This window comes from Leuresthes tenuis, unplaced genomic scaffold (genome assembly GCF_036924035.1).
Source record: "Leuresthes tenuis unplaced genomic scaffold, fLeuTen1.0.hap1 SCAF_18, whole genome shotgun sequence".
NCBI lineage: Eukaryota > Metazoa > Chordata > Actinopteri > Atheriniformes > Atherinopsidae > Leuresthes > Leuresthes tenuis.
In genome coordinates, this window is record NW_027325372.1 from 5,642,251 (window position 1) to 5,656,448 (window position 14,198).

At 38.7% G+C, this 14,198-nt stretch overlaps 1 protein-coding gene across 1 annotated transcript; it reads right to left on the reverse strand.

Annotated features, from left to right (window-relative positions):
• Positions 1-4,688: 4,688 nt before the first annotated feature.
• Positions 4,689-12,977, reverse strand: LOC140275573 (cdc42 homolog). The gene is made up of 5 exons (XM_072371089.1): positions 12,870-12,977; positions 10,783-10,855; positions 9,541-9,650; positions 8,015-8,212; positions 4,689-6,614 (listed from the first exon to the last, which is right to left on the reverse strand). The coding sequence occupies exons 1-5, from the start codon at positions 12,975-12,977 to the stop codon at positions 6,525-6,527; spliced, it is 579 nt and encodes a 192-aa protein (XP_072227190.1). The 3' UTR covers positions 4,689-6,524.
• Between the last annotated feature and the right edge of the window lie 1,221 nt (positions 12,978-14,198).

The window sequence follows — 14,198 nt, forward strand, 5'->3', positions numbered from 1 at the left end:
GCTCCTGGTGTCAGACACTGCCACAGTCCACAAAATATTCTGCCAGCCATGTCTTCTCTTAGAAACCATTTACCTCTCTGCCAGGCTGCCACATAACTAAGCGATTGATATTCTATTCAGTTCAATAATACTTTATTAATCCCTGAAGGGAAATTATATCGTGGTAGTATAAATCATTTAATAGATAAGTTATTGTTACTGAAAGATAACAAAATGAATAATTAATTTGGGACTTTTGGACAGCTGAAGTGTAGCAGAGTGGTTCCGTTTAAATCTTCAGAGATCCCCATAAATGGACTGGGATGTTGTTTTTCTGACTTGGCAACAACTTAGCTGATTATTCCACACACAGTGGCGGCAGGTAACACAGGTGAACACAGATGATAGACAACAGAAAAAGAAACTCTAAGGCCAACATTTCAACATCCAGTACAGAGAGGCTGAATCTGAATCAACCACATGTGTTGATGTTTGAGTGGATGTATATGATTGGTTCTTTATTATCTCTATTTCATATTTGGTTAATTTGAAATGTTCTTTGGCCATGTTTTATGGGGGGAGGCACAAGACAAAACACAGTCTAACAAAAAAAGAAAGTTCTGTATACACCAAATCTTATTTTCTTTTTGTCTATTTTCCATGAACCTTGGAAACAGGTGAGATTGTGTCTGAAACCCCTTTTTACTCAAGCTGGGTATATTCGATCGATTATACAAAATGTAAAAACTTGATTCTGAGCTGTAGAGCCTCAAGTGCCAAGAATGTTGAGATGGGGCATCACCTACTACAATAATATTCCAAAAATGGGAAAAAGAAATGCATCAGGGTGCCGAGACAGCATGGAAAAGACCGATAATCCAGTCTGATGCTCCTCACCTCCCTAAAGGATGCATCTCTTCTGTCCTTCAACTGGACACTCAAAGTTTAAGTGTGGACAGTTTCTGCTCGTGTGTTGAAGTTTTGTGTTGTGAGTCACAATGAAAATGACTAAAAATGACAAAACAACAACGAAAGTCTGAAGCATCCCAGTTACAAAAAGTAAGAACTCACTACGAGATGAATGAAGAAACTTTACAGTCAACCTTAAAGGCCTGCATGGGCGCTCACACGTGCCGCCATTTTATCTTACCTTCTCAAAAACACATGCATGCAATGTCTCACTCTCTCGTGCACACATTATATGCTCGCACACCCGTGCAGACACGCACACCCATCCCCCACCCAATCCCCTGCTCAACACACACATGCAAACACGCATTTCTTCCCTGCAACACCCAGCACACACCAAAACACACATATACCTCCCCCTCACACACGTATGAATCCCCCCTCCTTCACGCACCCACATTTGCGTACGCACACACACACACACGCCCTGCTCCCCTCCCCCCTCCTGTTCCATACCAGGGCACGTCGTGACAAAACAAAGAACACCCCATAATAGTCAGAGTCGCACTGTATGCATGGTAACCAGTTATGTCAGAGATGAAGGCACTGAGTGTGTGCGCTTCACAGTACTGTATAGATGAACACACACAGATGCACAAAATTAGAGGCTAACGGGTCTACATCTACACATACAATGCATGCAGCCGCATGTACACACTCAGACACACACACAAAAGTATACTCTGTTTAAATAATGACATACATGAGCAAGAGCTTAGAAGCAGAAGAAACTACTCAAAGCACACAAAGAAAAATATGCTTTAATATGTGAGTGCAACACATAAAAAAAGAAAGGGACACACAATAAAGAGAAAAATCTCAAAATAAGCACGGACAGCAAGTACGCAATTACAATACAAACACAGATACATCACGTAAAAGTATACGTTGTATGGAATATCATGTGATTTATAACCGTTAAATACAAACCAAGAAAAGGGCGTATTTACTCCACAAAATATACATAAACAGACACAAAATTGGAAAGTTTGCAGGCTTAAATATCTCTATACATCTACACAGATATATGCAAAAATAGATAGACAAACATCACAGTGATTAGTGACACTGAACACAACATCGAGTGTAAAATTATACACAAAATGAACACAAAATTCCGGTAAGTAACAGACTTACACACACACATACACACAGAGGGAGCACTGAAACACTGAAGTTAACACACCATACAAACACCACAAACACACAAAAGCAAAAACCGAACAAACAACTGCGCTTAAAAGAAGTTGTGTACTGGTTCTAAAGGTGTGTGTTTAATTCGCAAGAAAGTTCCAAAAACATTACTCATAACTAAAGCCACCATGTTGTGCCCAAATGTTTGTACGGCTAATTCAAAACAGATATTGATCATGGAAACAGACCACAGACACAAACCAAACTATCTAAGTCGCATGTTCGCTTTGGTGTATCCATATCCTGCTACTGGCAGTTTATCTGAACATGTTTGTGTGTTCATCATTGTTTTTGTGTCCGTTACGTTCTGACTTTATCTCTTTGTGTAGTTTACATGACAAATGTCCAAACTGTTAGTAGGCACGTACACACGCGCACACACACACACACACACACAGCGCTGGTGTTGTTTTCAACAATAACAGACAGTGTGTGCAAGTGTATCTGTGCATGTTGTGTTTTTTTCTTTACATTCACCCACAAACAAATGTGTTGTTCAGACACAATGAACAGACTTTACGCCTCCACTCTAATGTATCTTTGTTTAAACAAACTGTGTATATGGCTGCATGTGTGCACATGCGTGCATGTGTATGCGCATATGTGGGCGTCCTCCAAGTGAAGAAAAAAAAAAAAAGAGGAAAATAAAGAGGCAGGTCAGGTTTCTTTCCCATAATGCAACTATCTCCCATCCCTCACCCCCCCTCCCTTGCCTCTATGCTGGTTGCCCGTGGCAACGTACATATAATGAGGTCAGATGGACATCCAGTAATATTCATCAGCCAAACCAATGGACAACAGAGAGTGAGGTGCTTTGGGACAGACAGCAGTCAAAGTGTCAGACACAGAATCAGCAATAAGACAAGATGGCCGCCGCAGAAACACAATAAGTTGGCAATGATTCATCAAGTGGTACAAATTAAAACTGAAACTGACCTGAAAACAGTTTGCAGTTTTAAACTTCCATCTTATCCTTGTTTCACCTTTAAATTAAATAATTTTGGACATACATGAAACCTGACTTCATGGCTTTCATCAGAACTCCATTAAAAAGTTGCACAGAGTTCATGTGGTCAATAAAACTGTCCTAAGATCACAGTATGAGCTTAAAAACTGAAAAAGTTTGCTTTTATCCATAAGACTCAGAAGTTATTCAAATTAAATCAGATTCTTTCCCTTCTCTACTACAGCAGCAACAAAGAATCATTAGTTTGCGGCAAAAAGAAACAAAAACACGTTCATGACAGTTTTATTTCTTTCAGTTTTTCAGTCATTTTCTTCTCATGAAATAACACCTTCCAGTTTTAGCTTTCAAAAGCAGAGCCTCTCCACGTCTGCTGATAAGAATAATCCTGTAAAGAACAGAATACAATTCAACCGGGATAAATACTGATTCAGCAGAATGGTAGAACTGAAACAGTCCATCAGGCACCAGTGCAGATCCAACACCCAGTTTGATAAGATATAGAGCTCCATTAAAAGTTTCCAGTGTCCAGTCCCAGTCGTGATCTGGCCTTTGGAGGTCGTAGAGGGAATGTTATCTTAAGCTCCTTAACTGAACTGATTCGATTATTTTTTCTAAACAACATTCTGTACACATGCCCTGATCAGGAGCCTCAGAGGACCAGCAGACAGCAAATCTAGCCAACTATATTCTTTAAGAATTCGCTATGCTGCTTCACATAAAAGAGATTTCAAGAAATGGAAACAAGATTTAACCATTAAAAAGAAAGGAGCTGAAAGTTTTTAGGTGGACAAGGCTGTGTCCATTTTTTGGTTGAGTGTAACTGCATAAAAGCCTATCAAACTAAACCAGATTTGTGTCTGAAAATTGTGTTCCCAAATCAAGACGACAGAGGGAAGAGGTGTAAATAAAATACCAGAAAAAGACGGTGAAATAATGATGGTACGTCCCTGCACTTCATACTCGTGGGCACTGTGGTTAGAAACTGTTGCGAAAGAAAGCTGACTTGAGCGTTCAGCTGAAAGGGCTCGAACACAAAGACCTCAAACAAAAGAAATGAGAGGTGCAAATATAACGAGAAATGTAAGACAGGAAAAAGGGGCTGAAGAAGAGGACGGGAGTAAAACAGAGGTCAGGTTGTGGTGGATGAGGAGTTACATTTTTCCCATCTCATTCACACTCGGTCGCTGCCATCACTCAGACAAAGGAATGAGCAGCTCTCAGCCTCCATGCCATGTCTGTCTGAAGGATCCATTTTACACTGCCAATCAAAAAGAGCTCAGGTCATTTACATACTGTATGTACCGAGGCCATTCAAAACCAGTGGAGCAGCTCCCCCTAGTGTTCAATAACGAATACTGCATCAACCTTATAGCTGCTAACAGTGAATGTAGGTAGAAAATAAAGAAGGTGACATTGGTATATTTTAACATTTTTAATGATCACTTTAATCAGAAAATTCTTTCCACACTTAACCAAGTGCTTTAAATAACCATTAAAACATTATTTTCAAAAAGGAGATAAACAAATAAGTATCTTAAAACATATTTTTTAACTTAATGCCCTTTTATTAACTGTTAAATGATTATTTTATATAATAATATTCTAATTATAATAATTTAATTTCATGAATTTGATGAGTTTACATTTTTAAGTGATGCTTTCATTTTTTCTTTTCTTCAATACAATTCACAACAGGTTTTAAACTTAATTCAGATGTACAACTGCCTTAATAATTCACATAATTCAGCATTTTCTGCACAAAAAGTTTACATTGTTCTAAATACTATCTTACTAAAGGAGAAGCTACACAGATACTTGAAAAAGACCAGAACTTACAGGGAGAAAAAAAAAGATAACACTGAAATGATGCTTTTCTACTGCGATGCTTTGGAAACAAATCCTTTGAATGTGAACATTGAGGATTTTTTCTTGTCCTTGACTACAACAGAATAGACATTTGTACATGTGATCGGAAGAAAATGAAAACTGATTAAACAGTAATGAAATACACATTCCACATCAACAATGTTCAATCTTTTACAGCAGCATGACTGTACAGTATCAAGCATTTCTGCTCAAGTAAAGCAAAGAATTGGGACGAAGAAAACTAATAACTAGCTGATGATAAACAAGGGAACCAGGAGAGGGAATAAAATTTAGGTGAGTCAAGATTAGAAACAATATCCAAGTATTATTATTATTATAATAACACCCACCACTTTCTAAATTCAATTTTCAATGTAGAGCATCATTTTTATTTGCTATTAAATATTATTATTATTATTAGGACATTTGAGCTTGTAAAATAAAACCTGTTGGCACTCTACAGGCGAAACTCAACACAAAAAGAGAAAACCACGTGAATCAGTGATAATTCCACAATTGTCATGTTGCCAGATGACTCAAAGAGAATTCAAGGAATTCCTACTTGTTGATTTCAGGAGAAAGCGACACTTTTACATGATGGCAGCAGCGTCGGCTTTACAGCTCTGCTGAGGCAGGAAATCTTTGCAAATATGCATTTAAGCACATGATTCTGCTGCATACTTCTAAGAGGAAAAATGTGTGTAACATTTTGTAAAGTGAGTAAAGCTCAAGTCAGTAAAACAACTGTTTGAGACAACCTGACTTTGTTTTACATTTGGATGAAGGGAGATTACGCAGAGCACTGACTGGCGCCTATTTGATGGACGCAAAGTCACAAGGAATTTTGTTCCAAGCTGACTCTTATTGACAATCGATTAATATCAGTTTCTTATCAAAATGTATTTTCTAATTGCACATTGTAAGTTTTCAAACATATTTTCTTAATTTCTTAATATTTTTCTTTATCAATCTCACTAGAAGAGATGCCTGAAAACATCAATTTCCAGTTTTCTCAAGAAATGAGCACGATTTATTTGGGATATGAGCATCTATTGTGAAGAACGTAATTTCTGTGTAGGTGCAAAAAGCGTTTTTCATTTTTCTCTCTGAACCTCTTCTCTTGGTGACGGTCGCGTTCTAGAAAATAGTCAACATACAGAATTGCAGAATACAGAAAAGCTGCCATATACATACATTTCAATAAATAAAAAAAGGATGTTGCTAAATCATTTCTAGAAATATGGTTTCCTGTATTAGCCGCAAACGTGATTCCATCCATTGCTCATATCTTCCAGGCATCAGTGGTTCAAACCTATCTTTAGCTCAACCTGTTCCTGTTTTTACTAAAACCGGTTTTCTGGTTAGTGTTATTCAACAGTGTTTTTCAAATGTGTTCGTCATGTTAGGACAAGGTTAAGGCATTATTTTAGCGTATGTTGATCTTACCCACCCTCCCTCTGTTCCCATTTAGGCTCTTTCCTGCTCCTCCAGCTTCTGCTGCTCCTGCTGCTCCTGCTGCTCCTGCTGCTCCTCCTGCTCCTTCTGGCATCTACAGGAGGCTGCAGCCCTTTTTGGGTTTGTTGTTATGGATATTCAGAGCAGCAAGGATGACCTCATCAAATACCCTCTTCAAACTCTTCTGAGAATTAGAGAAAAAGAAACACTGATGAGTTTAATTTTTGACCTTTGAGCTAAGAGAACTTGAGAGGAAGCAGCCAAATTAAGAAAGAAACTCTTAAACATTGCAACAATGTTTCAACTCCATTTTAAGATTTAGGGAAAAAAAACACGTTTGGAGTTTTAGCATTTTTTAAAATAGTTTTTTAGGTAATTAATAGATATATAGATTTCTTCGGGCAAGTTTAATGACATCGACAGAACACACTTCTGTGGTTTTCAAGGATTTCCAGCATTTTCTGTTCATCTGGATACACAAAAGCAAAAGTGATCTTAGCCATTATTGACCAGATTGAACCTGTATTTGTCTCTTTAATAACAGACATGGTTAAACATCTGCAGCCTACAGATAGTGTCTCTTCTGACTTACTAAGAGAGGTTTTTGGTACTGTTGGCTCATTTATTCTTGTGTTAATGCATAAGTCTCTTATTACAGCTTTTAAACATGCTCTGGTGCTGTCTCTTTGGGCTCCTACACAACAAACCAACATCAAGAACAAGCGGCATTGTCAGGCCTCCTCGCTGTGTGTCCTCACGTTGGGGTAAAAAATAAAAAAAAAACACTAGATGACCCCCTGTTGCCTACGACAACATTCAATCTATCCCTGCACATAGTCGTGCAATGCGGAATAGAGCAGGAGTCTTTATCCTATTCAATGAGGTAATAAATATACACAGAACAATATTAGTTCTGTTCTTAGTATGTCCTTTCTAACGAACAAGAGTGTGTTTATAAACCACCAGTCTTTGCCATGTTCTATTGACTTTACTGCTGTTTTTCTTAAAGCGCTAAATGGTCTGGCACCACTCCATCTTGAGGAATCTGTACATCATACTTCGTGTAGGAGGCTCTGACGATCAGTTGCATGCTCTTACGTGTTCTCAAATAAAACACAAAAATAGAGGTGATCATGCTTTTACAATGGCTGTTTCTAATCTGTGAAACTTAGCTTTTCACTTATGTTAGAAAGCTTCATGACACCACTGATGACCCCCCCCCCCCCTCTCATTGGCAATCATTGTATTTTACAGAACCTTTTCTGTAAAACACTTTGATTCTGTGATGTTCACACTGTTGCAGCTGTGTGAAGGCAGCCAGACCCAGATGTGTCTCATCTTGTAATGAATGTAGCGTAGTTAATGACATGTTTCCACACTCAAACACCCACCCTCTGATACCTCCCTTATCCCCTTGTTTACCTATGAGTTCACTTTGAATTCAGGGAAATGTGAAATGTTGTGAAAGACATTTCCTTTACTTAAGAGTCTCTTTAATAATAGAACCTTTAACATATTTAAACACCTGTTTCTCATTGGAAAAACCTGGCACAACACATTTCTCGGCCTCTGTATTATCTGTACCTGTATGAGAGCTGAACACTCCATATATTTGACAGCATTGAGCTCACGAGCCAGTTCCTCTCCACTCTTATAGGTCACTGGTTGCTCTTTCATCTTGGCCAGTTTCTCCAGAGTGGTGTTGTCGTCTCTCAGCTCCATCTGAGTCCCGACCAGCAGGAAGGGCGTTCCTGGGCAGAAGTGTGAAATCTCTGGAACCCACTGTCAACAGACAAGCTCCTGGTCAGGGCTATTTGTTTGTAGATTTAGAAACTACAGCACCATACAAAGTAGAGCTACAAAATTTAGATTTTAAACTTTTTGAAGTTGTCGTTCATTTATTAATGAGATTCTTCTTTTTTTTTTACCCTGGAAAACACCAAGACATGGATAAAGAAGAATAGGCTACTTATTTTTTACAGTGGGAAAGAGTTTAATCAGAAGTCCCTGATTAAATGAGAAGATTTTAGGAGGACCAGGAACAAACCAAACACTGGCTCCATCCTTGTAGAAGAGGTGAAATTCTTCTCGTCACATATAAAGCTCTCAGTGACCAAGCTCCATTATGTCTTAAAGATCTCACGGTTGGTTATTCTCCCAACAGAGCACTTCACTCTCAGACTGCAGGCTTACTCTTCAACCAACAGGAAGGGAGGCAGAGCCTTCAGTTATTGGGCTCCTCTCTTATGAAGCCTGCTGTCATTATGGGTTTAGGATGTAGACTCCATCTCTACCTTTGAAACATTCCTTTTAGATAAAAAGTTCCAGTTAAAAGGGGGTTCCTCCTCTCCACGGTAACCTGCCATCTTATGCATGCTCCGGCAGAGATGCGATTTGTTTTGAGTTGGTGCTTTGCTGAGTTGAGACCTCTGAGCAAATATTATGAAGAGGCATTGTTGCCTCCCTGGAAACAGAAGATCAGTGGTTCAAATCCCTCCATAGTATACTTCCAGCAACTTTGGATATAACATGAGTGAGATTTATAGAATTGAAGCCATGCTGGTTCGGAAGTCGCCCAGAATGGGGGACCAGGACATACTAATGAGAACTGGACTACCATAATAAGACATTCAAGTCATCGAGGTAGCTTTCATCTTTTCCAAAGTTTTGATTTGCAGATGATGTGAAGGTCATTAGCAGCATGAGCTCCAGCGCACTATAACCTATCAGATCTCTTATCTGCTGTCTGGTGTGGACAGGGATCACTTGTCACCACCTTGTCACCAGGTTCAGCATTTAATTTTTTTAGTTTTGAGCTCTACATGACCTTCCAAAACCCCCTTTATACTCTACACTACTGATGCTGAATTCCACACGTAAATGTTATTTTTGATAAACTGCATATTTTTCTAAATTTCCCCACTTATGTCTGCCTCCTCCTCTGGTTGCAGTTTTAAGGTATGGATGTGACAGAGTAGAGCAGAGAACTTCAGTAGAGCCAGAGTTCATTGCACTTAGTTGAACGTAAGTGTTTTTAATTTCAGGTGTTTCCATCAAGCTGTTTATAATTGAAATAAATGCACAAAAAAAAAACTACAGAAACTCTGCACCTTCTCTCTGACGTTCTCAAAGGAGGAAGGCGATACAATGGAGAAACAGACAAGGAAGACATCAGTCAGAGGATAGCTGAGGGGTCGTAGTCTGTCGTAGTCCTCCTGACCTACAGGGAGAAGACACACAAACACTCTGAGCTTAACTTCATCAAAAGTAGCCGCAGCATGAATGAGATGAAAATGTTTCTCTGTTGGTTGTACTGTCACTCTCATAATATATCAAAAACAGTTGCTAATCTATTAATACACTTCTGCCTTTGCTTATCCTTTTGCTTTAGCCATCACTGATCTGTGAATTATGCAGCAAAGAATTTGGACTGGCTTAAATCATTTCTATCAGATATAATCCACGGGGTTCTTGTAAATGATGTAACCTCCACACATACAAGAATTAGTTATGGCGTTCCACAGGGTTTTGGACTTGGATGCAGTCTGTTCTCTCCATGTACATTTCCTTTTGGCAATATCATAAGAAAACATGACATGTAATCGTGATGGTGATGACACCCAGTTCTATCTATCTATGATACCCAAAGGAAACTAATTGGTTACGCTAGTTACAGGTTTGTCTGGGAGACATAATGGCTTGGATGATCTGTAAGTTTCTGCTTGAGTCACTCTGGACGGCATTCCTTTGGCTTGCAGAAGTATTAAAAGAGGTCTCAAGACCTTACACTATATGACCAAAATATGGATCACAGTAATCATATTTCCTATTCAGCACATCTAGGTTGTACTACTATAATACCATTTTAGCTGGATGTCCAAATAACTCCCTTCCTTCAGTTTACCCTAAGTGCTGGTACCACCAAGACAGAGGACATTTCTCTTGTTTTAGCTCTATAATTGTCTCCCTGTAAAATTTGGAATAGAATATCAAATCCTTCAGATGGCATAAAAAGCCTTTAACAGCCAGAACTCTGCCTAATCAGAAATACCTTATTGTTTCCAATGTTCCACAAGAATTCTTCACTCCCAGAACGCTGGATTGCACAGTTCTTTGAAAAGCTTATAGCTAACAGACAGCTGTTATATAGCTACTTTTACCACTTTTGTTTTAAATATTTTTTTTAATTGCTTTTCATATTAGTGTTAGCAGCTGCAAATTGCTTCATAATAGTTTTGATGTTTCCTTTTAATAATCATTCATTTTATTTCAAATCTTGCTCTCTAAAGCACTTTGGGCTCCACTTGTGTTCGAAATATATAAATGAAATAGAGAATTTGAAATATTTTTACTTGCAGTGTCAAACAGTCCCAGAGCGTACGACTTCCCACCGATGTTCACAATCTCGGTATAGCTGTCATACACCTGAGAGTGACAGAGGGAGAGGAGATGAAACGTGGGTTGGAAAACAAGTGGAGTGGAAGCAGGAAAAAGGTAAGTAAAAGGTCTTTAAAAAGTCAAATGATTACAGAAATTCTTCAGAAAATACAGGCTTTAAAAGGCATGTTAGTATCTTGCTAATACGACAGCTATTTTTTACTATACTTGTAAGGACGCCTGATGGCATTAAGTTCTGAAAAATGGTGTCAGTACATGTCTCACAATGTAATTTTCAATCAAAACAAACGTGGTGTCTTTGGTTTTCAGGAACAGTTAACTTGTCCATTATGCAGTCAGAATACAGGTGTGTCAGAACATTAAATCATGCCAATTTAAATGCTGAACTATTGCACATTGTCAGGCCTGAGTAGAATATAAATGATGCATCAGTCAGACACCAGTTTTTGTAGTCGTTTTACGTTTTTTCCGAGTAGCTACTTTTCTGGCTTCAACACAGGAAGATGTACCTGATTTTATGGTCAGTTCTTTCATCACTGGTTAATGAGAACAACAACACACTTACTCGACTCACTGAATAAAGCAGAGATGTGCAAAGCGTTTTAATGTCTAAAGTCAGGCCTGTTTTATTGACAGTCGTAAAACAACTACACAGCTGCCAAGACTGATGTCTTTATTATAATAAGTACAGTGTTAGGTGTAAAAATGTGCTAAAACAGTCTTCCTTCATCCAGCCAAAAATAATGTTAACCAGCATTTTCGTGTAATTTTGTTAAAACAATTTGGAGTGGCCTTAAATGTCCCCATCACTGAATGGACTGGGAGAAAAAAACACGTAAAATAAAGCTCAATGCTCTCAATATAAGAAAATCTGTTAAACTTCTCAGCTCAATTATCCCTCCCGTTTCATCACTCTCATACCTTCAAGAAGCTGCCATGGACCGTCCTGCATGTTGGGACTGTGCTGTCCCAACATGCCTGCTAACCTGAGCTCTGAGAACATGGAGGTGAGCTAAGGTAGGAAGTTGCAGGGTTAGATAATCTGCAGAACACAGTTTCAACATGCAGACCTGCTGCTGTCTGCTGTAGCCTGCAGATACTTGCTTGGTTTTAATGAGGGTCCGTATGCACAGACAGGCTCCAGATAAACTGGACGACGCAGGAGAGGAAACCACATAAAGCACTCCTCTTTACAACGCTGTGAATTTCTGAATTGATGACTGGTTTTTACATTTAATATGTCAATCTATGAGACATTTCATGTAATTGAATTGTCCTCCTTTTCATGATAGCATTACAATAACTCTTCAAAACTATACATTTCATTTGCACCCTTCAACAAACCAAAAAGCCAGAGTTTGCATGAGCAGTTGAGCTTAAATGAGTCTGAGCCACATTTTAAATCAGAGTGTAGAAACCACGGAGTCGCTTACACCTCAAACTTCTAATATATAAGTGGAAAAAGGAACATTGCATGCACCATATATGGCCACCTACAGGACCAAATGCACAGCAGACAGCAATTCTATGACAACCAACAATGTTCAGAATTCCAGTTGGAACAGCAGCGTTCACAGATGCCGGCTGGTGATATTAAAATATTAAACTGCAAGAAATTATGAAGAAATTCAACAGTCATGTTCAAAGTCAGTTTTCTATAGTTCTTTCTTGATATAAGTGGACCAGATGCTACACTGACTCTGGATTTTTAAACATGGCTCTCTCAACATTTTACTTGGTCTGGTTGGTCTCCATAACCCCACCCTCAATCTCTGACATGAGCAGATCTTTTCTCTGGACAAGTAAGGAGTTGGTGCTGCTGAAGCACCAACTCAAAAAGCCAGTGCTTTTGGGGTCAAAACAGAAAGAACTGGTTCCAAGTTAGGCTGTGGCTCTGAAACAGCTTTGGTGATTAAAAGTCCATGTGAGTTTGCCAAATGTTACTTTCATGTCAGTTATGGTGACCTCGCTACAGTACGTGAAGAGTGTGTTGATTCAGAGTGTGTTGATCTATTTGTTTGTGTTATTAGAGGCGATTCACCATGGGGATGTATTCAGAGGGAGACCTGGATGCGGAGGTGTAGGCGATGAGCAGCTGGGTCTTTTGGGCTACATTGTCACCAACCACCACACACTTTACAACATCCATCTGCAGAATATTGAGATAAAAAAGCCGGGAGGTGGGAATCTTTGGAATTTTCTGGTTATCAAACAGTATCATTGGTGTTACTTTTAAACAATGTAGCGAAAACATCAAAAGTATGACAGAAGAATGCAATTTTCCCACATGCATTTACACATCAGAATTAATCCATGCAAAAAGAAATAAATACAGACACATTTACCAAATTTTTGTTCAGATGGTCGTTATATGAGTGAGGCATAGATGAGATTCATTATTTGACAGTCATTGATCATGAGCATCGGCCGTGATATAATCAGCCAGTTAGCACCATTTTTTAAGCTGGTTTGGAAATCTCAGGGTTGCATCTGCAGATCATGCAGATGATGTGGTTCTGTTGGCTTCTTCATCAAATTAGGTGCCTCTTGGTTGCCTTCCCTTGGAGGCTTTCCAGGCATGTCCAATTGGTAGGAGACCTCAGAACAAACCAAGAACCCACTGGAGGGATTACATATCCCTTTGGGAATGTTTCAGGGTCCCCAAGAAATATCTGGGGAGTGTCACTGGATGTTTGAGTTTCTGTCGAAGTTGAAAACATTGGCCTTGGGGTCTTATAAATGATCACTTCAAATAGTTTAAACCATTATTCTTTACCTTTCATTAAACAGGAAAACAAGCATTGGATAAATAAGAACCAAAATTGTAAGCTGTGGACCTTTTATAAATCATTGCATGCACCTGTAAACCTTTCTGTTAGGATTTAATGTTCATGTTTTCACTATAGTGAAAAAGTCAAGATGTCTGCAAAGAACTGATTTAGCAGTCAGTTTAATCAAAGTGAATTTTTCTTAATTCTCCAGAAGCTTCTGATTTTCCGCCACTTCCGCATAGAAAGCATACATGAACGAACTTTGGCCTCATCACATACACATACTAAGAAATAATGTTAACACCTGTTGGCGGCGTTTTAAAGTCACTTACCGTTAAATGATGAAAGATTTAAGAAAATGTCTTAATCTCAACTAGGTCGGAAGCTTACGTGAAGTTATATTAAATCGTTGAAATAGTTTGTTTTGACAGCTGTTTGTGTTAAAGTTTCTCTGGTGGCAGGCCAGGTAATGATATACCTTCACCTGGGGCTCGCTTTTCAATACATTAGGTGACTGCGCAGATGCCTGATAAAAAACAACGGTAAGGATAAATCGTTTGCAAAATACTCTTATTATGTCATATTGTAATTAATCTTAT